The following is a 25107-nucleotide window of genomic DNA, read 5'->3' as shown; positions in this document are numbered from 1 at the left end:
CCAGCAGCCACCTTGAAGATAGCATTCGTTGCTGTTGGGATCCAAAAGATGGTTTTGTCTGTTTATTATTTTACTTAGTCTGCTTGACAGGTATTTGAGAACGAAGAGTACGGAGCATAGCCCCAAACAGTCTCTGGACGCCGATTCCAACGAAGGCTGCGTTTGCTCCCGCAAAGAACGAAACCTTGAAAGTCCGGTCAATCAGGATTGGAGGTCTGCTTGAGATTTATTTCACTACTTGCCAATTGCCATTTGCCCGTCAGCGCGTATCGCTCGATTGTTCGTCGGTCGAACGACTTTTTTGCGCCTCCCCAGCCTTCCCTTTTTTCTCGCCCGCTCGATTCCTTTTCACTTCTGCCCGTCTCCATCGTTTCTCGCCTGGCTCGTGATTTATTTGTTTTCTGCTTCCATTCTCTTTCTTGCTAGGTGTGTCTTTTTCACGCGGGGCAGCAATTCTTCGCCTGGCTGGTGTTGGGATGGTGAGCCGCTAAAGTCTGCCTTCGTCCAACGTCCAGCAAGCCTCAATTCAATTCACCTCCATCCACCACCCACAACCATCAGCATCCCTCCTTGAGACTATCTACCGATCAGCTGCTCCTCCTACATTCCATCCCTCCCTCATCAATTCATCTGCGCTGGTACGCTTGAATTTCTTTCCTTTCCCCTTATACCTGACAGCCTCAGCCTTACATTCCTTACCTCCCCACACCCCGCCTGCCACTCTCTCCGTTCGCGCCCTGACCAACCCTTATTTTGAAGACTGTACATCGATCCAACCGATCAGTGTTAGCACTTCTTCTGTTAACATCGGGGCTCAGGTCACCCCATACTTCCCTGGCCCTGCCCCCTTCCCTTCCCCGAGCCCAATCTTTCCCCGTTGCCCAACTGCTTCAGATCTCCCTCCTCACTCTGGATGAAAAGAGAGAGTAAGAGAGCTTCAGGTGTCTGGGAGAGGGAAAAAGTCGGCAGACCATGAACTTTCTGGCTGCCTGAAGGAGTTATACGAATTAATACATATCCCACTCCTCCCTCCGTCATGGGCATCACCACCCGCAGACCGCTTCTACCAGCCCCCACAGAATCCATCGTCGACAGCTTTGGAAGCAGCGTCACAGGCACAGATCTGGGAACTGACATCTCTCGCCGCACAGACAAGACATCGTATTCGATTCCCGACGACGGGAGTCCCGTCACAATTCCCACTCGTCGGAAGCACCGCTCCCGCGGTGAGGACTCCACCAAACTGTCGCGCTCGGCGCATCACTCCCAGACCTCCCTGCTCATCGAGTACTTCGAGGGCGGGAAGGGTTCTGGGGGTTCTGGCGGTGCGATAGTCTCCCGTCCGAGTGTCCGCGTTCGAGTCACTCCCTCGTCCAGGAAGAAGTCTAAGGAGCCGAGCGTCCACATCACCGACTCCTCTGGTAATCGGAGGCCATCGTATTCGCGACGGATTTCCCTTGGATCTCCGTCAAAGTCAAAGTCGGGTCGTGAAATATTAGGCGATGACCTGAGCTATTCTTCTTCCGCAGACGAAAATCAGAGTCCCGGCCCCGTGGAGATCGAACTCCTAAATCGCGACCAAGGCAGTGAGCTCTCTACACTGTCCCGCGACCGCAGGTATTTGCCAACGTCGGATATCTCGTCTATGCCTGCGGATAGCATGCTCGAAGCCCCATCGTCTGGTGCACAACAGCAACGTACCGAAAGCCCAGAGCTGGAGGAACCGGAGTCGAAAGACTATCTCAAAACGCCGAGTCGTCAAAGAAGCCGCAGTCTGAGTACGGAGAGAATCGCTCAACGTGCTGCGGAGAAGGTCAGCAATTACTCCCGGGACGCTTCCAGTAAACGCCGAGCGGGTAAAAACCGAGGAATCGCCACCGACTACCAGGAAGTTGAGGCCAAGTCTCCCCGACATCGAGGCTATACCAAGGACGACGACATGGCAAGTCCCGAGTCTAGCATGCTCAGCGCTTCCGCTGTTTCTTCACATCGTCGCTCAGGGGACCAATATTCCTTCCGCTCCAATACATCTAAATCGTCTTTGAACAACCCAAAGCTCCTCGAAACGGTTGAAGATGCAATTCGAAGACTGATCTTGCCGGAGTTGAAGGAACTCAAAAAAGACCAGAAGGTTATGACTAACACGTCCAAGTTTGAGCGTGATATAAGTTCTTCTCACTCTCCAGCAAGTTCTGAATCCCGCGATGGCCTTGTAAGGCGACTCTCCAAGCACGCAAGTGCTCCAAACGTGCGAAAACCCAAGGTTGTCCTCAACAAAGACAGCCGGGATGAGGGAATTGTTCTTGCCGATGGATCCATCTCGTCTCAAAAAGAGCGTAGGGCAAGCCGGGACAGTGAGATGACTGCGGAATCGGGCTACGTCAGAGGCTCACGACCCGAACTGTCCGAACAAGATATGGTACGCCGACAGAAGAGCAAAGGTCTACGTGACGCCGAGAGGGCTGGAATTGTCGCTAGTCGTTTAACCGCCAACAACCTCAAACATCATGACTCGAATTCAAGTCTGTGCAAGTCCGAATCAAGGAGAGGGAGCGAGCCTAAAAACATCAACGAAACTGAACTGGTGTTCCAAAAGCATAATGTCGCTCCGATGCCGTTCCGCAGTGCTCTCGAGTCGGAGATGACAAGAGCCTCCCTTCTTTCTGAGCAAACAGCAGAACCTGAGCCTCGAGACTCGCGACATGATTTGGGGCTTAAGCACAGTAACATTTCAAGCCACAACTTGTCGGTTCACAGTGCCTCTGACAATGGCCGTGAATGGAGCCATTCGCCGTCTGTCGAGGCTGCCGCTGGCGCTATTGCCGCGGCAGCAGCGGCGAATCTGCTAGACACCCATTCTGACTCAAACGAGCTCGTTCATGGGGGCAGCAGACGCGCTCTGAGCCCAATCCAGAGTGTGGCCAGCAATCAGAGTGAGTCGCACGTCCGACAAGGCTCGACTCAACATGTCCCGCAGGAGTACTCGGGAGATGAGAGAGAAATGGAACCAAAACTCTCAATCGATTCACTTTCCTCAGCACCGAGTACGAACCTGGCAAGGTCTAAACGAGAAGGCATCACTGCTGAAAGCCAAGATGAGATTTCACGCTATCAGAAGGAGGCTGGTCCCGACCTTGGCTACGAAGGGTCATCTGTGCTTTCTAACCAAACTCTGAGAGACAAGACTTGGCAAGAAGAGTCAGACGATGGAGCCTACCGTCACTCACTGGCGGAGACTGCAAGCATTGACCCGAAGCACATGGCCAATTACGCTGACGGTAGCGAGAGCGATTTTATTGAAAAGGCAAACCAAGGTCGCCCTGTTGCCGAAGGTGTCGGCGTGAATCCTCGATTTGTCCATCCAGCTGCCGTTGAGTCGGCTGTTGCCTCAGTTCTTGACCCGTCAATATTGGACACAAAGTCGAACCAGTCTGCAGGAAGCCACTCGCAGTCGAACACCTTCGTGCAGGGCGAGACTGGCAGCACAAGGTCGTTAGGTCAGCTAAATCAACATTCGCCAACTTCTCGCCGAGGAAGCCCTCTGAAACAACAACACAATGTTTCCTCGAGCCCAGACGCAACTTCCTTTCCTAGACGAATGGGCGTCACGTCCCCGCCCCAAAGCGTCACGCAATCCATTGATGACTTGACTGAGCCGGTGGAATTACTGCCCGACGAGCATGGCGAGAGTCCTCCTCCACAGGACCGTGAACTAAGCCCGGAAGATGAATCAGAAATTAATACAAACCCGTCAATCATTCAAGGTCCCGCGGCAGGAGTTGGCCCTGATAGTACCTGGCAGTACAATTCATCATCTGGAAAGGGCGGTCATTCACCTCTTTTCGACAACGCTGCTACTGCTGCCGCCGCTGGTGCTGGTCTCGGCTTGGCTTCGTCTAGACAAGAATATGGCCACGACTATTATCCTGGTGACGATTATGCCGATGCCTACCAGGACCAGCAATACGCGAATGGGCCCATCTTTAGTACACCCCCTGGGGCCAAAGATGAAGGCTACGTCTCCGCTGCTAACCCTATCTCCCCAAGTCCTCAGCCAGGAATCAAGGGATTTAGTGGGATTGACACCAACGGTTTAGGCCTGTTTGATAGCCCTGGAGATGACGCATTCGAGCCATCGCATCAGCGACACTTCAGTGGCTACTCCCATGGAGTGGGTTCACCCTTGTATGACAGTGCAACAGGACGGGGTATCGAGAGGATCCAGTCAAAAGATATCGTTGCACTAATGGACCATGTAAGTCTTTTGCTTAAGGTTTAACCGAATGGAACATTGTCTGACATCTACAGCTCACGGTTCGCGATGCTCAGCGCAATGCTCGAGACACAGAGATCCTGGTGACTCTAGTTCGAAGCGCTGCTGAAATGCGCAACTCATTCGAGGAAATGAAGAAATTCATCGCCCAACAGGATGGGATGATTCTGGATTCGAATGAGCGAACGTACAAGGCCATTAATGGTCCGCGCCCGCTACCGGCTAGTGGAAGCAGAACCCGTCAGGCATCTGTGGAAGATGGAGAAGATTCCCCAGCGAAGCGTAAGAACTTGTTTAAGCGTGCACTGAAGGGATTGAGTCTCAAGTCTGGCAATGACCTGTCAAGGATTGAGGATATGCTGGAACAGCTTCTGGACGACATGGAAGCTCTGCGGTCCAGTCAGAATGACATGATGCGAAGCCGAGGCCCTGCCAGTGTTGATCCTGATGGCTACGAACCCGAAGGCCATGCCGGAACATCTTCTCCTGGAGATCACTCTGGCTTCCTTTCCAATTCCTCCCGAGCTGCGCCTGAACCACGTGGCACGGGATTGCTCAGAGATGCCGAAAATCGTATTAGCACTGTTCCAGAAGCCGATGAGGATGTACTTGACGAACGCGGAGAGTTCTTGAGTCCGCAACTGCCATTGCAAGAGAATGGGGAACCCCGACGGGAGAGAGCTGGGTCTGCGCCTGTTTCAACACCTCCACGAGAAGCAGTAGCCTCGGGAGCTCTCAGCAACAGCAATGAGACAACACCGAAAGCAAGTGACAAGGCGCGAAAACACAAGTCCAGCAGCTCGTCTTTCTTTCCCAAAATCTCCCGTTGGTCAAGAACCACAGCTTCCTCTATGGGAGACAATATCCGAAACAGCATGCAGCCCGGAAAGAAAGAGCGGGTGTCTTTTGACGCGTCGCGTTCAGGATCCGATTTGGCTCATGGTCCTTACAAGGCACCTGACTACTATGACCCTCAAGGTGATGACAGACTCCGGTCAAACTACACGCTCGATGAAGGGTCGCCACAGCAGGAGAACCGGCCTCCCTCGCCCTTGGTTCCGTCTCAAATTTCGGAGGCTCCCAAATATCGAGCGCATAGGGACAGTCTCGACATGCAACACCCCCAGCCGCGCCAGGGTCCTACTGGTCGGTATCAGTCTCAGTTAGAATCCCAGGCGCAGATCTATGGTGCATCTGGGAATCACTCGGATCAATGGGGTTCAAACCCTAGCTTCTCTGCTATTAACGGGAACCGACGATTAAGTGGCGCAAGCCGTTTATCCCCTATATCCGATGCAGGCTATTCGGAGACTAGCATGCGGTCTTCGCGCCAGGGACCACCGCGGCCACCAAAAATCAAGGACGATGGGCCACTTTTCCCAGAGAGACCCGCTAAAATCAAAGAAGGCGAGGAACGATCGTATGCCGACCGTGTTGTGTCACGGGTAAGTTTTATAGTTTCCAATATATATAGGATAATGCTGACTCGTCACTACACAGAGCTCGGCCATGCAATCTCCTGGACGCAGCACGCCGCCCGCCCGCAAGCCGACTGGTCCTCGACCTCTCAATTCCAATAGCCAATACAACAGCCCCAACAGAAGAAGGCGAAATTACCGCGACAGCCCTGAACACGTTGACGAGGAGCATGACTACTAATAAGTGCGCGAGTTTGACACTTAGTGCGCACCACCCGTTTACGACACGACCTCATGAGCAGTAACTTTTGGTTCCCCTTTTTTTACGCCATTTTCTTTCAGTGCCTGGTGTCATGCATGTTGCAAAACTTCATCCATAATATACTACATTTACTGATGACGGCGCTTTACATGAATGTATTTTGTTCTCTCATGTATCTACCTAGCGATTCCCTTCTTTGCTGCATATTTGTTACCGTCATGTGTGTAATGAAAAGCCTGCACAAACATCCTCAACTTTAGCACACTTATCTCTCAGCTTCTCCATAGCTCTTTGTCTAGAGTACTGCAGCTCTTAGCTAGTACTACTTAGGTCTACTCCGTATGTTGCCCCCACTCTCGACCATCGCTGCGGGGTAACCACTATATATGCGGGGGTGCATTCCTCCCATCTCTGGCAATTTACCTCAGCGCGATCTGAATCAGAATCAGCTGCCTTAATCTTTCCCATCCAACCCTTTACCTCTTCCCTAAGCTATCAGCCATCAAAATGCCAGAAACATCTCCAAGCCCACAAGCCCTCGATTTCCTCATTTGCTCCACCTGTGGCACCCAATACCCCACGCCCTCGACTCTGCGCTCGTGCAAGATCTGCGACGACCCGCGCCAATACGTTCCACCTACGGGGTGAGTCCTCTACATACTGCTACTATCAGATAGGATCCTAATACTAGAATGTATACTCCTAGTCAATCATGGACAACCCTTCGAGCGCTGCAGAACTCGCAAGACCCGAAGTATAAGAATATCTTTACGCCCGATACAATCCACGGCGAGAGCTTGATCTCAATACACACGGAGCCAAAGCAGGCAATCGGGCAACGTGCGTACTTGTGTCGGACATTTTCACCAGGAAACTCTAGGCTCTTTAATGTCCTCTGGGACTGCATCACATATATTGACGATTATACCATAACACGCATCAATGAACTCGGGGGAATCGACGCGATTGTTATCTCCCATCCTCATTATTATACGACTCATCTCGTCTGGGCAGAGATTTTCGACTGCCCGGTTTACTTGTCATCTGAAGATGAGGAATGGGCTGTCGTGAAAGGGGACAAGCAGGTGTTTTTCGGTGAAAGTTCACTGTCATTTGCACCGTCAGGGAATTATGGGGGTGATGACGGAAGAGCAGATATAATTGTCCTTAAGACGGGCGGGCATTTCCCGGGAAGTACGGTGCTGTGGTGGAGGCCGTTGAAGACGTTGTTGATTGCGGATACGATTGCGGTTGTGCCAAGTGGAAGGTATTGGGTTGATAGGCCGGCTGGAACAGCGTCGTTTACGTTTATGTGGTCATATCCAAATATGGTATGTTTTCTGAATGACACTGAATGGGCCCTGGCTAACCTGATAGATTCCACTATCTGCTGATGACGTGCATGGTATCTGGAAGGCTATCAAGCATACGGAGTTTGATATCACTCGGGGCGCGTTTATTGGAATGGAGACGGACACAGACAGCAAGAAGCGTCTGTTAGACAGTGCTCAAATCTTCGTCAAGGCAATGGGCTATCTCGATCATGCTATTCATCAGGAAGAATGTCATTGATGCAGCGTGCTAAGGTGGTGTACAGAATGAAGTCATTGCATAATCATGAATTCTGATAATAATGGACCAAGCACAACAGGTCACAAGTCAGAAAATGGGCGGACGGAGGTCCTTATTGAAGGAATGCGAGTATGGTGTTTTGCCGTCGCCAGCGAACTATACTCCAACCCTTCGCTAACCGGAAACTCTCCTGGGAAGCTGTCGGCAGACATTCTTTTATACTCGTTAGCATGCTCGTCAAGCTCGAGTGCGGACCGATCAAGCCGAGGGCCCTCTGCCACCAGAGAATCGATGGAGTAGGGGTAGTTGAGAAAGCTGAACTGCGGTTGTCTCTCTGCGATGATCTTGGTATATTGAGCTGCCGAGACAATCTTGTACTGTCGCGGGATCGACGTAACTGAGTTCATATTGCTTACAGACAAGCTTCTCCCAAGCGATGAGTAGCTCGACTCGGTGCCAGGTGTTGGACCTGACGAGGCCATAGAACCAGACGCTCTCCTATCGTCCTCGCTCAGCGTGCCCTCTGTTCGGCCCCGGATATTCTCATCCACTATTGGAATTGGATCATCACTAATCAAAGTGTTAAGCTTTGGCGTGCTCGCATCCGAAGCAGTAGAAACAGTCGAACGGATCGAATCAGCAGACACGGGGGCGCACAGAAACATTTGGTCCTCTTCATGCGAGACCTGCTCCTCGATTGTAAGTTCCTCTAACATCTCAGACGGGGAAAGAATTCGCTGAGGCACGGGCGGGGCTGGAATTTCCATCCGCGACGCGATTTCGCCAACACTCTTCTCGAAGTCATCTTTAGTCATCGCATCGATCAGGCGGGAAATGCGCTGTTCCCTGCGATCTATGGCGCGGCGAATGGATGAGTCTGGGTCGGAGATTGACACTGGGTTCGTTCTGGTGAAACGAAGGATGGCCGTCGTTGTTTGCAGAACCCGAAGCTCGACGACTGCTCTCATAAGGGCAAAGGTGTTTCCGACATTGACATTTCTAACGACAGAACCCTCATCTTGGCTTTCGAGGTCGTCTATGTAATGTTGACCGGAGTCCCACTCAGAAAGTAGACCTGAGCTTGGCTGTGAAAAGTCGGTCATCGTCAGGAGAGTCGCTATAAGGCTGGCCATGAGGAGAGCTCATTCCAGAAATTGAAGCAGTAGAAGAATTATAATGAGGAAACCGCTTGCGATTATAGTAACGGGAAAGGTGCGGCTCACTCGCACCTTCCTCTATGGGAAACTGACATGGAGTCTTTCTTACATCTATACTTCGATGTAGACTATCTAATGTGATGATGATGATGATGATGATGATGATGATGATGATGGTGATGATGACGATGCTCGTGGTGAGATAAGTAGATGAACAACGAAGGATGCTGCCGGGATGTTTCCATATCTAGGCATCTCCACCATTCACCACATTCTCTCCCCACCTCGAATCTCCATTCTTCATTGTCCATGATTCATCCTTCGACATATTTTCTTTATCGTCTTCACCAAACTCTCGCCTTCAGAATCACTTTTTCTAATCTGAAGCATATCTCTACAATGTCCCCCCTCCAGTACAACCCTCGTTCACGACGCTTTGCCCCCCTCAACCCATCGAGAGCTGAGCCTTCCAATGATCCCCAACTAAAGGGCATCGTATTCGATGTTGACGGCACATTATGGTGCGCGTTTTTGTTGTCGAAAAAAACCCAATTTAGCTAACCTTCTAGTCTTCCTCAAAACTACATGTTTGGCGAAATGCGGTATGCACCGATCATGCCCCAGGAGAAGCCTCACTTGATGACATAAGCTCAACCTCTTCAGTGAAGCTTTAGGGATACCTAAGTCAGTCGATATCCTGCATCATATCCGTAGCCTCCCTACACTTGACGCGCAGCTTGAGGCAAGCAATAAGGTCAAGGCCATTGAGCGGAAAGCAATGCAGCACCAGGAGCCGCAGCCTGGGCTTGTAGAGTTGATGGAATATTTACGGAAGAGGGGGGTCAGAAGGGCTTTGTGTACGAGGAATTTTGAGTAAGTCGTTCTTTCTCTTTTCTGCCTATATTGGATGTATATGGGTTCTGGCTGGATCCTGGAGCTAACAGTTATGGTTCAGGGCGCCCGTCACAAACCTGCTTCAGAATCACCTCCCAGAGCATGTCTTCGTGCCTATTATCACCAGAGAGACTCCTGGGTTGCTGCCCAAGCCGGATCCGGCAGGTATCTTGCACATAGCAAAAGAATGGGGCCTTGAGGATGGTGGTAAAAATCTAATCATGGTATTTGTTCTCCTGATCTCTTGCCAGTTCCTCAGCCTTCTTGCATCCTTAGGGTTGGAGCGGCAACTGATCGTGTTGCGCTAGGTCGGTGATAGCCTTGATGATATGACAGCCGGGCACGCGGCGGGAGCCGCAACAGTGCTGCTGCTCAATGACCATAACGACCACCTAAAGGAGCATATGCACACAGACCTGGTTATTGAGAAGCTCCATGAGCTCATTGACGTGCTGGAAAACGGATTTGTCGGGAGTAAAACCCGCATAGAGCTCACTTCCACTGATGCGCAAACATGACCGGCGGCTGCCAGTCCAAGGCAGAACGTTAATAAATACGCAGACGTCGAGGATGCCGCTATAACCACAGGCGATTATAGATTATTTGCAGCATAGAGTTCCTCCTTTGAGGATATCTTCGTCCGGACGTCATGCCTTGAAGCAATGTAGCTAACCGCCAATGTCAAATGAATAGTACAGACAACCTAGAGTAATGCTGTAAGATGGCCAACCTGCGGCTTAATTAGTATCTTTAAGATGCAAACCATCAGAGCCGGTATCTATCCCAGGCCTTCTTGGCGGCACTCGGCATGGGCCGGTACGCATCTCCGCCCCCTCCACCCCGTCCTCCCCGTCCACCACCTCCTTTACCATTACCTCTACCACCACGAGACTGGTTTGACAAACCAGGCGGACGGCCCTGGCCTCGAGGCGGAGACCTAGGCGGCTGCTGCCCGCCCCTTCCTCTGCTGCGACCAGGTCTCCCCCTGTCCCTCCCAGGAGACATAGAGCGTTGCCGAGAATTGAAGCCGCCCCTAAAGTACGGATCATCACGGTCCCGGTAATCTCTTGCAGATGACGGCGGCGGTCCCCCGTTACTTCTATCTCCACCAATTCGAATATTGATACTTCCCCTGTTACCGCTCCGGTTGCCACCAGCGCCGGCTCTTCTTCCTTGACCGCCACGTGTCAAGGACATGGACATCATGTCGTCGCTGTCTGAAGACGGAGAATGAGCATGTTGATCTGCTCGGCCTCGAATCTTTAGACCATTACCGCGCTGACGACCTGGGCGACCGCTCAAAGCACCCGCACCGCCACGCCTAGGATTCACAACAGAGTTGATATTCGTGATCAGATTAGGGTCAATTCCACGGACTGTGAAAGATGACGAGAGGAAAGGACGGCTGAGAGACGGACAGTCGCCTATTAAATGGCGGTTACTCGTGCAATGCGCACAGGATATGGAGACCAGGACCGGGAGGGAGGTTGTATCCTGCCTCGGCAACTTCCAGAGATAGTCGCAGTCATATTCAAGATGATCAGCAGATCCGCACAGGTCACAGGGGATTTCAGACGCGGAGCTTTTCAGGGCTGAAGGGCAATCTTTTGCGTCGTGACCGCGTCCGCGGCAGCGCTGACAGCGGCGAAATTTGGGGCAGAGGCTGCTTTGATGTTTGTTCCAAGCGCCGCAGTGGACGCACTAGTAATTTTTTTTAGCCGGCGGTTCTTATCCGTCTGTCAAAGGATCTGCTGGACGGTACTTACCTCCCTAGTAGGACAGACCTCAGCGAGATGGCCTTCCTGCAAACATTCCATACACGTAATAGGGAGCTGGAGGTTGATGTCGTTGATATCGCGGTTGTAGAACATAATCCTAGCTTGCAATTCCATGTCCTCGCGGGTCAGATCCGCAAGAATAGAAGGCGAGGTAGGGTATTTCTGCGCGAAGCGGAGAAGTGCCCTCTCTTTTGATTCCGAGTCGGCTATGGATTCCCCGTCTACCCCGTCTCCATTAGAGCCATCAAGGATGTTAACCGTAGCAGGCGTCTGCGAAACCGATAAAGACTCAGGATCATAGCCGTCACCCTCGCTGTCGCTATCGTCATCCGAAATCTGAATTACGTCGTGTTGGCTGCGGTTCTGGCCCCGGGAGCCAATGTTCAGCATGATGGAATCGTCCGCTTCCGAGTCCAAGGAACCGGAGTCGTCTGACTGAGAGTCTGCAGAGACCTCCTGGACCCCGTTCACCTCTCCATCCTCTATCTGAACATCGTTATCATCAGTTACCGCCGTTTCACTCTTTCCTTCTTCTACCGTTTTTCTTTCCTTCCAGCCTGGTGAAGCAGACGAGCTTCGACTTCGCCAATACATCCCATTCACAGCTTCGAATTTCTTTGCCGCAGCAGACTCTGACTCAGCATCATTTTTTCCATTTCCGTTCAGGTTCGCGTTGGCAGCTTGCCGACCATGCAAAGACGTCCTGATCACGCTTTTCCCCGTTTTATTCCAATTCGGCGCAGGCGCGCTCAGTCCACCACCGCGTGATTCGATTTCAGGCTCAATTTCTTTCTCGCTGTCACTTCCGCTCTCACTCTCGCTCTCACTTTCGCTCTCACTTTCGCTTTCACTTCCAGATGAAGATTCAGATTCTGAGGCCGACGTACTCTCACTCTCCGGATCGATCTCTAATGAAGTCGCACTGAATGTCGCGCCTTTCGGGACAAAATCCTGCACGTCGACATCCTGTTTGCCTCGACCACGTCGTCGTCGCTTGCTGGGCGGCTCGCGCGAGGCGTGTCTGGAGGAAGGGTTACTAGCGCTTGCGCTTGCGGATCCGCGGTTGCGCTGGGCGGCTAGGGAGGCGTTTCTCGAGTCTTCTTCGTCACTGGGTATGTCGGGCATTTCTTGAAGATGGATAGGGTCAAAGACGGTGAGATTGGGAGGAAGTTTATCATTGATTGCTTTAATGGCGGTGGATCTTGGGGTAGAGAAATGAAAATTTACGGTAGGGCGGGGAGGCCAAGTGTGCGGGAGTCTTACGCAATGATGGAAATAATGAATGACATAAATAATGGCATAGGATCACTCTGTAAATGTCGATATATCCATGCTGATATAATTAAAATAATCTGGAATCACGAAAACAGGCAAATGCTAAAAGGGTATCTCAGCAATTAGCGACGCCGAACAACTCCTACTACCCTCAAAAAACCCTGGTCAACCTCTACTCTCCACCCTCCGCGCGCTAATGACTTCGCGACCGCTGGGCCGATGCGCGAAGTCCCGTCGTGACTGTGCCGTCCCATGCCAGTGATGATGCGATAACCTCCGCGAGCAACGTCGCCGTCGCTGCCCCTCATGTACTTGGAATCCCCAAGCGATTCCCACCATATTCCCACGCGCTCGTTCGCTATGCGGACTGCATCCTGTACGGAAACGCCGTGCAAGTCAAGCTCGTTCCACGATGACTGTTGGCTGACAAGAGCATCAGCCGAGGCGGCTGCCTCCCTCTTCGCACGCTCAAGGTGTTCACGGCCAACCGCTGAATAATAAGCGGCAGCTCCTCCCATCAGTCTATCAGACTTGCCGCGTCTGTAGGCAGCCGAAGCCTTCGTAAGCGCCTCTGTTGCAGCATAGGAGTGGTACCCTGCGGAAGCGGTCGCCTGCTCATATGATCTTGAGTCGGCAGTCCGGCGCTTGGGTACTTCTTCAACTTCATGTGGAGGGGGCGAGCTTGTAAACTTGATCAGTTCAACAGCAGATCTTGGTGCCGGGTTTGTCATGTAGGCCTTTGCCAACTCGTGTGCAGCCGAAATTGAATCTCTCGTGATTACAAGTAAACCAGCAAGGATTTCTGGTGCGATGTCCGGGAAATCCTGCATCAACTCGTCGACTTGGCGGACCATGACCGGATGTTTATCAATGCTCGATTTGTCCTTAGGCGCATTTGAATTCGCTAGAAAATGGATAGTAGCAGACAAAGAGGCCCCATTTGCGTGGTATGTCGACGTGACCGTTTCCCTGGTGAGGGTAGGAAAAGTCCGGGCACAGATGAAGTCAACATCCTTCTGAGCAGCGTCCCACTTGTTGACTGTATTGCTGGAATCTTGCAACACAAGCTCACTGTCAAGACTGACGGTTAATCCTGAATCTTGGTTTCGACCGTGCTTATTTTTCCCTTTGCGCTTGCGACTCTTCTTTCGGCCAGCATCTTCATTCCCAAAGCCTTCGACGCCTTTCGGTACGGCATTAGGCGACTCATTTTTTAGGAAAGCGAAGTTGAGCAACTCATCCATGGCCCGATCGACGTCTCCGTTTGACTTTCTCAGTGTATACTCGATCGTGAAACGTTCAGTGTTAGGAAACATTTCACATAGATATAGTATCTTATTCTCCTCTGGGTCGCCAGATAACAATGGTCTCTCATCTGGGCCTGTAGTGTATGTCAATCCTGGAGAACACGTCGATTGGCTCCTGTCGCTCAGACTAAGAGACGAGAATTCGCTTGTGGTATCGGTCGCTCGCGACGGGTTTGTATTTGTGTCAGCCTGGGATAGTCCTAGCTCACTGCTTGAGTTCAGGCCGCTTGTCCCCGAAGGATCGAATGGTAGATCATCTTGTTCCCATGCCGTAAGTGCGAGGGCGTCAAGCGCCTCGCGAAGTTGCTGAAGTTGCACCTGGTCCGCAAGGTCATAGTCGAGAGCAATTGCGGTAATCAAAGCAGCATCGAGAGGTGGGCAATAACTTTTTTCTAGTTCCTATAGTCTCGGAGGACGCGGGTTAGACTTCAACCAGTTGAGGCAGATAGCGCCAGCATAGATGCGACGCTACCTCCAAACAGGGATGAAGAGCCAGACTGACTTTCAACGTAGCCTCATTGTTCTCAACCATCGTCTGAATCGCTCACTATTCGGCGTAGATGTAGTTCGAATTTCCTTTGCATGCCTTTGTCTGAGAGATCTATGGTGAAAGTGTTGTGTTAAGCAAAGTGGGGGAACCAGGCATTAGAAAACCGAAATGGCCGTTGATGGATGACATAAGAACGCCAGTGACATTGCCGCTCTGTACGAAGTAGACTACAATCTCAACAAACATCCCATGAACTTCCAGTTAACTGCTTTTTGCTTCGCTTCAACCGACCTATGGAAGCCTCATCGCTTTATTCAAATCCAATCAGAATTTCTTGCCGCGCAACCTGACGAAAGCAACACCAGATCACATCCCAAACCCGAGTGAGAACTGACTCTGCAAGACTCCAGGTATCTGTATTTGGGCCAAAACTCGAGCATAATCAATGTCGCTGCCATAGAAGAGAGATTTGCTGCGCTGGCGCGGTTCAATATGTTCAGATCTCGTTGTCATTCCCTCCAATGTCGTTCTCTTCCTCCATTCCCAACTTCCCCCCTCCCATCAGGCCTTGGGACTCGTTGTCCTGCTCATCCTCACCAGACAGCTGCCAAGGAAGCCCTTCTCCATCATTAGAGATAGTGCCTAGGGGAGAGTCTTCGCCCTCACTCATGCTGTCTAGAGGAGATTCACCACATCTTTCATCAAATGGGGGCCTTGGGAAGAACCGGGGAAAGTCGCTTCCGGTTGGATCGTCGGACTCGTTTGGGAAAGGATAGCATGGCAAAGGCAGCGATGGCTCTGCTCCTGACTCGTGGTCCTCTCCGGGGAAGTGGAATGGCCACAGCCGTTTCTCCTGCTGGACGTGGGTGGGCGCCGCAAGGGTAGCGCCGCAGAGGCCGATGAGGATAGTGGCAAGTTGAACCTTCATGCTGATGGATTGCGCTTAATGGATCCGCTCTGAGTTGTTGTCTTGAGTTAAAGGACTTTAAAGAGGAGATTTGAAAACAGGCATACCAATGACTAGACCGATGGATTCAGGGCCCTTTATACTTCTTGAGAATCTCCTCGCCATCTTCCGTCAACTCCCAATTCCCCTTTCTATTGCTGGAAGGATGAGCATACACTACCCTGCCGTGCTCGAGCATGTACACATTCCATGGATGACAGATGACAGGGATATGAAGCATTCGCACTGATGTCTTGTTCGCTGATCCCCCGACAATGCTTCCAATCATTGAACTATCTCCCCTGCTCGAGGTATGCCCTGAACCAACATACGGGCAACTTACAGGCTACTTCGTTCATTGTGCTGTGGTAACAACCTGGAAGATCCTGGTAGCTTGTCTAGTTAATGTTTGCTACGGGGGCAGCTTTGGGGTCTATGCAACACATTTCTCCGAAGAAGATGCATGCTTTTTTTATGTGGTGTAAGGATATGTAACCCTGTTGTCGGAGCTTCGTGCTTCTAACGAGTATTTCCGGATCCTGGAAAGCTTGTTTTCATGGTCCCAGCATCAATAAACCTATGTCGAACGTTTCGCAACTCGGAAAAAATGCGGCATCTATGTACACGAGGTGCGCGTATGTCGTACTAGCATAGAGCCGGCTTCCTTATTTTACATCGATCCATACTTTGCAATTACTTTCTTCATAAGCCATCGTATTCAGCTAGAACTGACCATCCCTGAGGGTAAGAGACGATGGTATTGAGCTGGAGCGCGGTGCCAGATTCCACATTTCATATTCTCACAACGTCGGCTTGTCAATCCAGCGTTGGGCTCGAGGTCGAGCGTAACCAATGCCGGGTTTCACCGTAACCTATAGAGCTTCGTACTCTGGACTCGTCCTGCGGAGTCGTACTGTTGGAACATTGGAACATTGGAACATTTGATCCGTCTCGAGTCTGTTCTAGCACGCAAAAAGTGGTGTACACCGTGATACCTGTTTTGTGTCGAAATAGGCTCTTTCTTCTCACAATGTTTCTCCATTGAGCCTCCGTGCATAGCTTCAACTGTTCGCACATGAGAATCAACTCTAGGTAAACAGAGCCTTAAGAGCGTTCGACCTGGATTGGCGGAGTCAAGTTAACTATCAAGAAAGACGCGAAGTGACTAAAGCACAACGGCAGGGACGATATACATTGTCTTGACAGGAGGAACATCGCAGGAGTATCTGGGGTGTGCTCAGAATCCAGACTTGAGCCTGTGAGTTTTCGTGAGATACCTTTATCACAAATTCTTCATCGTCATCCATTTCAAGGAGACTATCGCCGTACCTCTTTTCTTGCCGAGCCACGGCTCTGTGGCAAAGTGAGGATGAATCTGCTGACTGTGTCAAGATGCGCCTCTGACCTTTGAGACATGGCCAGAGAAACTGGTTTGGATGGAGCATCAGAGCTGTGGGCTGACCTATCCAACGTCGAACGTCTGCAGAAGAAATGAGACGTCCAAATTGAGCTGCGAACCATCGCTAGCGTCTGCAGAGACTTTCCACTATCGATCTCGGCTGACTCTCGCTTGACAAGCTTGCTATTTTTCTGTATCCTTTTTTTTTTGGTTCTTACTGACACTGATTAGAAGACAGCTGTTCGGCGTTGCAGCAACAACCAATATTCCTATCTTCGGACTTACGAACAGATGTACCGGACGTCAGATGTCTCAGAATATCCCCGATATAGAATCTTGTTCTCAGACTCTAAAGCGAAAAGGATGGCTGGCTAGGTGAAATCATATTGTATAGACCGGAGCCCCTCGCATGAAAGGAACTCTTTGAGGTGCCGATGCGGTGAAGATATCCTTCTATATAAGACTGTTGATTCCACTTGAAAAAGCCGAGGAGCTTTCTATCTTTTATATTGCTTCGTCGATTATCCATTTCTTGTACTAACGAGCTCCCCAACCCTCAGAATGCATCTTATCAGCTCCCTCTCTCTCTTCCTCGCCTTTGCACTATCTGCATTGGGTTCGTTGATAGTCCCAAAGAGAACCTATTCCAGCTTTGCATCTTTACTAACTTCTAAAAGCCATGACCATAACCTCTCCCAAGTCAACTAACCAGAAAGTCGACTTCAGCAAGCCGTTCACAATCCGCTGGACTACGGTTCCGTAAGTTCCTGTCCATCAGCATATGAGAACTCCAAACACAACTAACTGTACAATGAAATACAGCTCCGACCCCAAGCAGTTCACCATCACGCTGGTCAATATGGACGGGCACAACGTGGATCAGGATCTCGCTGTTGACGTTGATGCATCTGAGGAGGAGTACACCATTGATAAAATCGAGGATATTCCTATCGCGTATGTCTCCTAGCACCTTTTCCTCGTCCTCTGCGTACCATTCAGTCAAAAGCAATCCTTCGAAGAGAAGAAGGATTCATGCTTATACTAAACTTTGCACCAGAAACAACTACCAAATCAACTTCCGCTCCACCGAGAAGAACAACATGGGTATTTTGGCTCAAAGCCCCAGGTTCAACGTGACTAAGGTCGCGGAGGATGAGGAGACCGGTTAGTATCGAATCCTTCCTGTCTACGTTATTTAGCTGTTCGAGTACCAACGACATACCAAAACAGCCGAGCCCACTGCCAACGCCACCAGAACACAATCTAACATGGCCCCGACAGAGACAGACGCGAATGGAGCTGGACGTGCGATGGGCGTCTTTTCCGGATCTGTTGCCATGGCGGGTGTAATGGCGTTGGCTGTTTTCGCCTTGTGAAGCAGTGCATGGAGTTAGGGTTCAAAAAGGGTAGCCTAGATCGGGGAGCAGGGTAGGGTTTCTGCTAGTGTACTCTTAACGTCGAAGATATGATAGGATGCGCTTAATGGCATAACAGACATGGAAATCCTAATATATATAGTAATGGCGATACTGCATGATTACGGTCTGCGCAGGATTCGGTAGGCCACTGAGTCCGTGTGCTCTTCGGTGATGATCATGCAAAGGCCCAATAAAAACTGCACTGACATAGCTAAAGAAAAGAAAGCCAAGTAGACAGACAGCCATGTCTGATTCCATTGCAGTCCAATTCTATTCATCCAGTAGACGCAAATAACGATTTGAAATATTGAGCCGGGATGTTGATGGTACTAAATAGCAAACCACCAACTAGTGATAGAGTAGAATTTTTAGAGACAAGCCCGCCGAAATATGAGAGATAACAAAAAGATTGTACATCCCGAATATATACTCGGTTAGATTGCTTTTTCCTGCGCGAAGAAGGAAATCTTTTTCCTGCGCGAAGAAGGAAATTCTCATAGAAGATAAAGAGAAGAAAAAGAAAAAAAATATGTATGAGAACCGAAGGGGTATTGGACAAGAGGAAGGAAAAGATCAATAGCTTTAGACCAGAAATTGCCGACATCATATTCGGCGAACAGCCAGCAAAAATGGATGCACAGGGATAAAAATAGATAGATACCTGTGCAAAAATTTTGCAAAAGAGCCGTGGAACGAAGCAGGCCATAATGGAATCAGGTAGAGAAGACTTTGCTGTCTACCTGTAACTTGAAGGGAAGTGTCATCAGACATTTCGCGACGCTCAAAGACAGACAAGACAGGTCATTCACCGAGGGCATGGAAACTTCGTGATTGGATAAACGAGAGAAATGAAGACCAAGATGACGTGCCAAGAAGGTAAAATATAAAAGAAAAAGATCAGTTCGTCGCTAAACTTGTGATGTACTATTAGGCTTCGACCTTCTTACGCCGAACGAAGAAACGACGGGCAAAGCTCGTGTCCTTGGATGGCCCCTGGGGCGGAGCGGGCGAGGGAGGCCCTGTGTTCCGCAGAAAGTCTGCCAACGCGCTAGTGTCTGTCTGTCGCTCCGAGACAGACGCCAAGCCGTACATGGCGTCCGACGACTTAACCGTATAGTTGGACGGTCTCTTGGAGTACTGATCTGACTGCTGGCGCAATGATGTTTGTGAAGACTTGGTTGACGGGCCTTTCAAAGTGGGACCCTTCTCGGAGGAGGCGCTGCGGAGAAGGCGAGCCTTCATCGAAGATGAGCCGCCGTTTGGTGTTTTCGTACGTGGGGCAACAATCGGTTGCGGCTGTTCTGGCTCAGGGGGGGGAGGTACATTGCGAAGGAAGTCTATTAGGCTTTCCTCATCGCGTTTTGGCTTGGGGTTCTTCTTCTCCTCTTCCTCTTCCAGCATCGCTTCTAGCTCCTCATCATCCCAATCTAAAGCGTAGGGGTCGGGCACTCGGCGCTGTGCTCGCTTAGGACGAGGATCGTCTTCAACAGGTATTTGACCTGCGGAGCTAGAGGGCGGTTTCGTCGACCCTATCCTTGTGTTTGTACTTGCTTTATTTGATGAATCAATAAGCCTGGTGTGCGAGCCAACTGAAGCCAGGGACTTGGTGGTTGTGGATTCACCCTGGGTGCTGGTAATCGACGGGGTGGCACCATGCTCATATGCAAGATCGTCCGAGTCCATAGTGCTGCGGAATGGCGCGACTGTGCGCGGAATGCGGCGTGCTCCAGCGGTAGGTGGACCTTCACGGATGAAGTCAATCAGATCGGACGTCGAGTTTGTTTCAGACTTAGGAAGCGCTGGAGGTTTCGCTTGCAGTCTGGGCCCCCGAGTCGAGCCCGACATGGCGCTCTCGGCCCGAGAAGATCTCCTTGACAACTGCGCATCGGAGGACTGGCGACTGACTGACTTGTTGAGGATTGGGGGACTTGCGGGGCCGGAATTGCGAATAAATTGCGCAAGATCGGAGCTCGACTCATAAACAGGACGAGCGTCGCGAGCTTGTATTACTTTCGACTTCTGTGGCGTATTCGCACGAGGCACTTGAATGGGCGCAGGCCTGGGCTTCTCGGAAGCCCTTGACTTGGGAGAAGGTTGACTTCTAGGTGATACCATCGGTCGGCTTGTATCGACTGAGCCATTTGCCGATTCAACAGTGTTTGGCCTTTGGGCTGTTGGCTTTATCCATTTCTCGGACACTTTTTGGCGTGAGAGTAAAGTGAAGCGTCTCGTCACTGCGAATCAGTTCTTCTAAGTTAGATTTGTCGTCATGGGAGTTTTTAGTGCCCTCAGACACCCTACTTCCTTCTGAATCGCGCCTCGGGTTCGGTTCTTCCGACCGGTTGATGAGGCCTTTCAGCTTCTGGGATGTGGTAGACCCGGCAGTCATTGGGCGCTTTTCCCGATTACTACTGAAGCTGCCAGATCGGCGAGATTTTGGAACGATTGAGGGATGCGGCGATGATGCCGAGGAAGTCGACGGTCGCGCTGGGATACGCTGCACAGCCGCACGCTCTGTTACCGAGCTTGAGACTGACGATGTTGCAGAGCGCTGGCTACCACTTGTTAAGTTGAGCGCACTCGGGCGTTGGGCACGCGAGAAGCTCGAGTGTACACTATCACTGGAATTGGAAGCAGGTCTCGATCCTCGAACACTGTCCAGCGATGGACGAACCTCACGAGCCGAAGTGGGAGGCAGGCTCACACTTGGTTCCGTGGGGGCCACGGGTATGGGTACTTCTTCACTTTGCTTTTTGGGAAGGCTCTCAACATCGCTCGACGATGCAGGGGTAGCTTGTCGGTCACTGTTACGCGTAGCATCCTTGCTTGGATTCCGCTTCGGTCGTTGTACGGGAGATGGCTTTTGCACGGTACCTTGGCCTTCGATGACTTCAGTTTCTGGTTCAATTGAAGGACTTTCGGTGTCAGCTGCTTGGCTCGTCGCGACTTTAGCAGCGGAAGCAATGACTCCTTTCGTAACGTTATCAGCTACGTCATCAGGCAGATTTGACGGAGGTGTCTGTTCGGGCTTGAGTTCTGTAGTCAGACCCGCAAGCTTGCGACCTTTGTCTTCTTTGACAGTCTCGGCCTCCTCACGCTCCTCATGTTCATACATTGTGTCAAGGCGCCTTCGCTCTTCAGAAGCCGCAGGCGATGGTCTACGAGGAACCGGGTAAGCCGGGTCGACCTCTGGAGCCTCAGACGGGCAAGTCGGGCTTGGTAGAGATCGCGATCTAGCATGACGGGAGAGCGGAGGGGCACTGCGGGCGGAGATAGGAGTGATGGGCGAGCCAGTATGTGAAGATGGCGATTTAGGGGATTGTAAAGTGAGAACCATCAAACTCTGTGGGCGTACTTTGTGGGCAACAACAGCTTGCATAGTTCGGATCTCAGCGGTGTCGAAGTCTGGGAAGTCCTCATTTTCAATCTCTTCGACATCGTTCTCGCCCATTGGTAGAGGAATAGATACTGGGTCAATCTCCGGCTGGGCTTCGGGCTGGGCTTCAACCTGAGCTTCAGACTGAGACTCAGACTGAGGCTCCTCCAGCGGGGGCGAAAGCGGATCCTCAGTGATGGAGAAGCTGCTCTTCCTACTGTTCATACCGATAGTGCCAGCGACAGTGCCACGTCGTCGTAGAGAGTCGCGAGATGCCAGCCGAGAAAGGTTCGGCGTGCGAGTACGTTTCCTCCACGTCCGCCATAGCCGTCCAAGCGTCGGATTCAATGCCAGCTTTTCAACATCGAGCTCTTCCACTACCAGCCGGTTCATGCTCCCCCTCTCTTTACCGACGCCATCCTCATTTTCATCACATTCAACCACGAGCTTAGGTGAGAGTCGAGACCTTGCTGTTTCGCCTGCAATTACAAGCGCCTGTTCACCAATGTGCTCGATGATGGAGGTCAGAAAGATGGCGGCAGCAGGAGTGATGTTGCCGATATGATTCGTGAATCGTCGAGGCGCACCTTCCTCATCGACAAGACCTTCCTGGGCGATATACTCCTCTTCGTCGTCTTCCTCCAAGTCGCCAAGGCGTGTGTACACCATACAACGCAGGCGCGTCAACTTCCAGGTGCGAATGAGGTCGAATTCACCCTCTGGGCTTTGGCCGCCACGGAACTCAGACTGTTCGTCCTCCTCATCTCCAAGATACTCGCTCAACTCCTCGTCGGCTACGGACACAACCAGGTTCGCTAGTCGGGGTTTCAGTACATCAGCAACAGCAGGTCGAATCGCGGCCAACTGTGTCGACTTTGCAGCTGCTAGAATGTTGAGAACCAGGTGGTCAAGGAACCCATTGAGAGCGGATAACGCCTCAGGAGTAACGAGGGCGCCAGAATCATCATTTTCGTCAGCTACAAAATCCGCAGCGTTGAACTCCTGATCTGACGTGATAATCTGAGACGCCGACGCCGGTGCGATGAAGGACGGAGGCGGATTAACAGAGGGCGGGGCGAGATGGATAAGGGAGAGTTGTGAATCGCTGGAGATACTGGCGCTACGGGAGCGAGATCGCGAGCGTGAGAGCGAGAGCGTTGTGCCGAATTCGGGCTCTGGCCCTCTGATGTGCTGCATTCTGGGATGCAGGTCAAGAAAGTGGAACTGGAGAAGGGAATGTAGAGAGTAGCAAGTCGGATACTAGGAGTGGTGATTCTCTTCAGAGAAAAAGTCAGTTACATACAGAACACGTAGAATGTAAGAAATGCCCGTCAGCCTGCGCTTCTTCTGTTCTTTTGCCCAACAGGGCTTATCTCTCCTCTGGGCTGAGCCGTCTTTCACGCTGCACATGGATTGTCTGACTGTAAGGCAGATGGGGGCCGGACACTTTTCCACGTCCTTCGCCTGCAGCCCTGACTTTATGATATTTTTTCTTTTTCGGTCCGACTTCCAGGCAGATGGGAAAGAAAAGGGAGACAAAGACGAGATGCAGGACAAGCGTAAGATGCGGAGTTGGGCTGCTTTCAGAACATACCCTGTGTGACAGATGAAGCAATCAGCAGCGACCGTCTTTCATTTCGTCCGAGGAGTGTCGGAGGGTTGTGGGAGAGTAAGGAGAGTAGTAGATGATGATGAAAAGAAAGAATGGATGGCTAATGGATGAAGGGAGTGATTGAGACAGAGTGTGTGAAAGAGAGAGACCTGAGAAGACGGCAGAGATTCAGGAGTGGTCAAGCATTGTCAAACCATTGCCAACTGAATTTCTCCCAGCGGCCTACTTTGGGACCATTAAGGTACCCGCCTGTCGCCCACACTAACAGTAGTCTTGCAGAATCAGGAGACGGTGGAGCAGGCGATGGCGTATCCTGGTATCCAGCCGGACCGTCAGCAAATAAGACCTGCTGCGAGGCCCACCATGTTGTCCCTGATTCTAGTGACTCGTGAAGACGCCCGTCCAAGCCTTCGCCACGAGCATCGGGCCAACTGCCAGCACGAGGACGCGGAGCATTTGCTGCGATCGTCGTGGCCAGCCAAGCCATCGCCCGCCGATTCGAGCTGCCGAAGATTAGCGGGCAAGCAAGCATAGTCGCGCTCTTATCCACGGTTCTGGTAATGTCGAATCCAATAGTCTGGTTGTCCTCCCATGCTGTTTGGTTTCTGCGCATGGATTATTTCCGCCCGTCTGCGGGGACTGGCAGACCCGTGGGCACTGAACGGTGGACGCTGTATCGAATTGACAGAAGGAATCGACCCCCCGACTGATCGCCGACCCTCCTGGGCCCACAGCCCATTCGTTGCAATTGGGGCTTTTATAATACACTATACTACTTCAGGCAGGCAAAGGAATGCGCAGAGAACCTTCGACGGTCGGAAAGGGGCTGCTTTGGCCCGAAGTCTGGAGAAAGCGACCTGACATCTCACCGTTTAAGATACGGTGCATATTTGCTTTTGTGCGGTCGGAATCGAACTGGCTGGACTCCAAAAAATTCGCATCCGAGACCTGATGTCCATAATCGTCCCTCGTCCCTGGAATGAGTGACTGGCATGACCAATTTTCAGGAGGACAAGAACTGGAATGCGGTCTGGCAATCTCAATCTGCTGCCATCCGCCGGCACATCATCGGCGGCACCATCCAGCACTGGGTCACTGGGTCACTGGGTCACAGAGCAGATACAACACAACGACAAGGCTGCCGACCTACAACTAGCATCCGACGCTCAGCTCGTCTGGACCATTGAGGGACCAGGGTATAAGCGTATGACAACGCCCCGTCAGCAACGGTCGTTTTATCAGGGACGGTCCATCTTGATTTCGCCAACCCTATAAGACACGCAGCCAGCTTATCTGCTTTCCGTCCCTATTATGTCTCTCTGACAAGCTACTCCGTTGGCCGAAGTACACCTGAAACCCCGGTCGATGTTCATCGAACTCAGTCCAAGGCAGCATCGCGCTTTCAAGAAATCATCTGCCGCGAGTCAGTCACTATTTCGCTCTGACCCTCTGTAGCCAATTGCCTCGCTTATATCCCGTCGCCGTGGTTCATCTTCGGTTCTGAACTAATTGACGACCTCATCCGTCGATTCAATCGAGATTCAGCTAAAGCCACGAACCATTGGCACACGCCGCGCATGTGGTTCGCGCTCAAGAGCCCTGGCTTATCGATTTCCTGCCGCTGGTCAAAGTTTATCGTAGCCTAGAGCGATAATTGGCCGGTGTGCGCTTAGATCGCAGCTATTTATATTGAGCTGAGACATCCTTAGCAATCGCATTGCCGGGAGAACTACTCAATATGGGCTATGTACCTCTAGGCGGTAGACATAATAATGAGATACCGTAGGATACAAGGCGGCGTTGCCAATTGCCTCGGCATTCCTGATACGGTGAACATAATCATGCTCGAGCCGCCAAATGACCCTTCATGACTCGAAGAGCGGTTCTTGCTGTTTTTAAGCTCCCCCACCTTCAGGTCGTGCGTTACGAG

At 51.4% G+C, this 25107-nt stretch overlaps 9 protein-coding genes across 9 annotated transcripts, besides 1 other annotated feature; 4 read left to right on the top strand and 5 right to left on the bottom strand.

Moving 5' to 3' along the window:
• Positions 1 to 25107: part of a sequence feature (contig 1.29 1..525887(1)) that runs on past both edges of the window.
• ANIA_01948 (protein SPA10) lies at positions 1037 to 6198 on the top strand (the record flags this gene model as incomplete). Its single annotated transcript, XM_654460.2, has 3 exons — positions 1037 to 4255; positions 4309 to 5718; positions 5774 to 6198. 3 exons carry the CDS (start codon positions 1037 to 1039, stop codon positions 5930 to 5932), a joined length of 4788 nt encoding a protein of 1595 aa, XP_659552.1. The 3' UTR covers positions 5933 to 6198.
• Positions 6461 to 7525, top strand: ANIA_01947 (putative metallo-beta-lactamase domain protein; the record flags this gene model as incomplete). Its single annotated transcript, XM_654459.1, has 3 exons — positions 6461 to 6597; positions 6660 to 7284; positions 7331 to 7525. 3 exons carry the CDS (start codon positions 6461 to 6463, stop codon positions 7523 to 7525), a joined length of 957 nt encoding a protein of 318 aa, XP_659551.1.
• On the bottom strand, positions 7606 to 8658 carry ANIA_01946 (uncharacterized protein; the record flags this gene model as incomplete). The annotated part of the gene is made up of 1 exon (XM_654458.1): positions 7606 to 8658. The coding sequence occupies one exon, from the start codon at positions 8656 to 8658 to the stop codon at positions 7606 to 7608; it is 1053 nt and encodes a 350-aa protein (XP_659550.1).
• Positions 9082 to 10094, top strand: ANIA_01945 (putative haloacid dehalogenase-like hydrolase; the record flags this gene model as incomplete). Its single annotated transcript, XM_654457.1, has 5 exons — positions 9082 to 9203; positions 9252 to 9284; positions 9397 to 9555; positions 9638 to 9800; positions 9885 to 10094. 5 exons carry the CDS (start codon positions 9082 to 9084, stop codon positions 10092 to 10094), a joined length of 687 nt encoding a protein of 228 aa, XP_659549.1.
• Positions 10342 to 12479, bottom strand: ANIA_01944 (zinc knuckle domain protein; the record flags this gene model as incomplete). The annotated part of the gene is made up of 2 exons (XM_654456.1): positions 10342 to 11277; positions 11343 to 12479. The coding sequence occupies 2 exons, from the start codon at positions 12477 to 12479 to the stop codon at positions 10342 to 10344; spliced, it is 2073 nt and encodes a 690-aa protein (XP_659548.1).
• Positions 12752 to 14468, bottom strand: ANIA_01943 (Smr domain protein; the record flags this gene model as incomplete). The annotated part of the gene is made up of 2 exons (XM_654455.1): positions 12752 to 14335; positions 14439 to 14468. 2 exons carry the CDS (start codon positions 14466 to 14468, stop codon positions 12752 to 12754), a joined length of 1614 nt encoding a protein of 537 aa, XP_659547.1.
• On the bottom strand, positions 14923 to 15431 carry ANIA_01942 (uncharacterized protein; the record flags this gene model as incomplete). Its single annotated transcript, XM_654454.2, has 1 exon — positions 14923 to 15431. The coding sequence occupies exon 1, from the start codon at positions 15352 to 15354 to the stop codon at positions 14923 to 14925; it is 432 nt and encodes a 143-aa protein (XP_659546.1). The 5' UTR covers positions 15355 to 15431.
• ANIA_01941 (GPI anchored serine-threonine rich family protein) lies at positions 17333 to 18147 on the top strand (the record flags this gene model as incomplete). Its single annotated transcript, XM_654453.1, has 5 exons — positions 17333 to 17387; positions 17449 to 17530; positions 17594 to 17725; positions 17829 to 17935; positions 18002 to 18147. The coding sequence occupies 5 exons, from the start codon at positions 17333 to 17335 to the stop codon at positions 18145 to 18147; spliced, it is 522 nt and encodes a 173-aa protein (XP_659545.1).
• ANIA_01940 (uncharacterized protein) lies at positions 19117 to 22762 on the bottom strand (the record flags this gene model as incomplete). Its single annotated transcript, XM_654452.2, has 2 exons — positions 19117 to 20423; positions 20491 to 22762. 2 exons carry the CDS (start codon positions 22760 to 22762, stop codon positions 19117 to 19119), a joined length of 3579 nt encoding a protein of 1192 aa, XP_659544.2.

The sequence above is a fragment of the Aspergillus nidulans genome, chromosome VII (genome assembly GCF_000011425.1).
Source record: "Aspergillus nidulans FGSC A4 chromosome VII".
NCBI classification, from domain to species: Eukaryota; Fungi; Ascomycota; class Eurotiomycetes; order Eurotiales; family Aspergillaceae; genus Aspergillus; species Aspergillus nidulans.
Note: the sequence above shows the minus strand (reverse complement) of the source record. Positions and strands in the feature narration are given on the sequence as shown.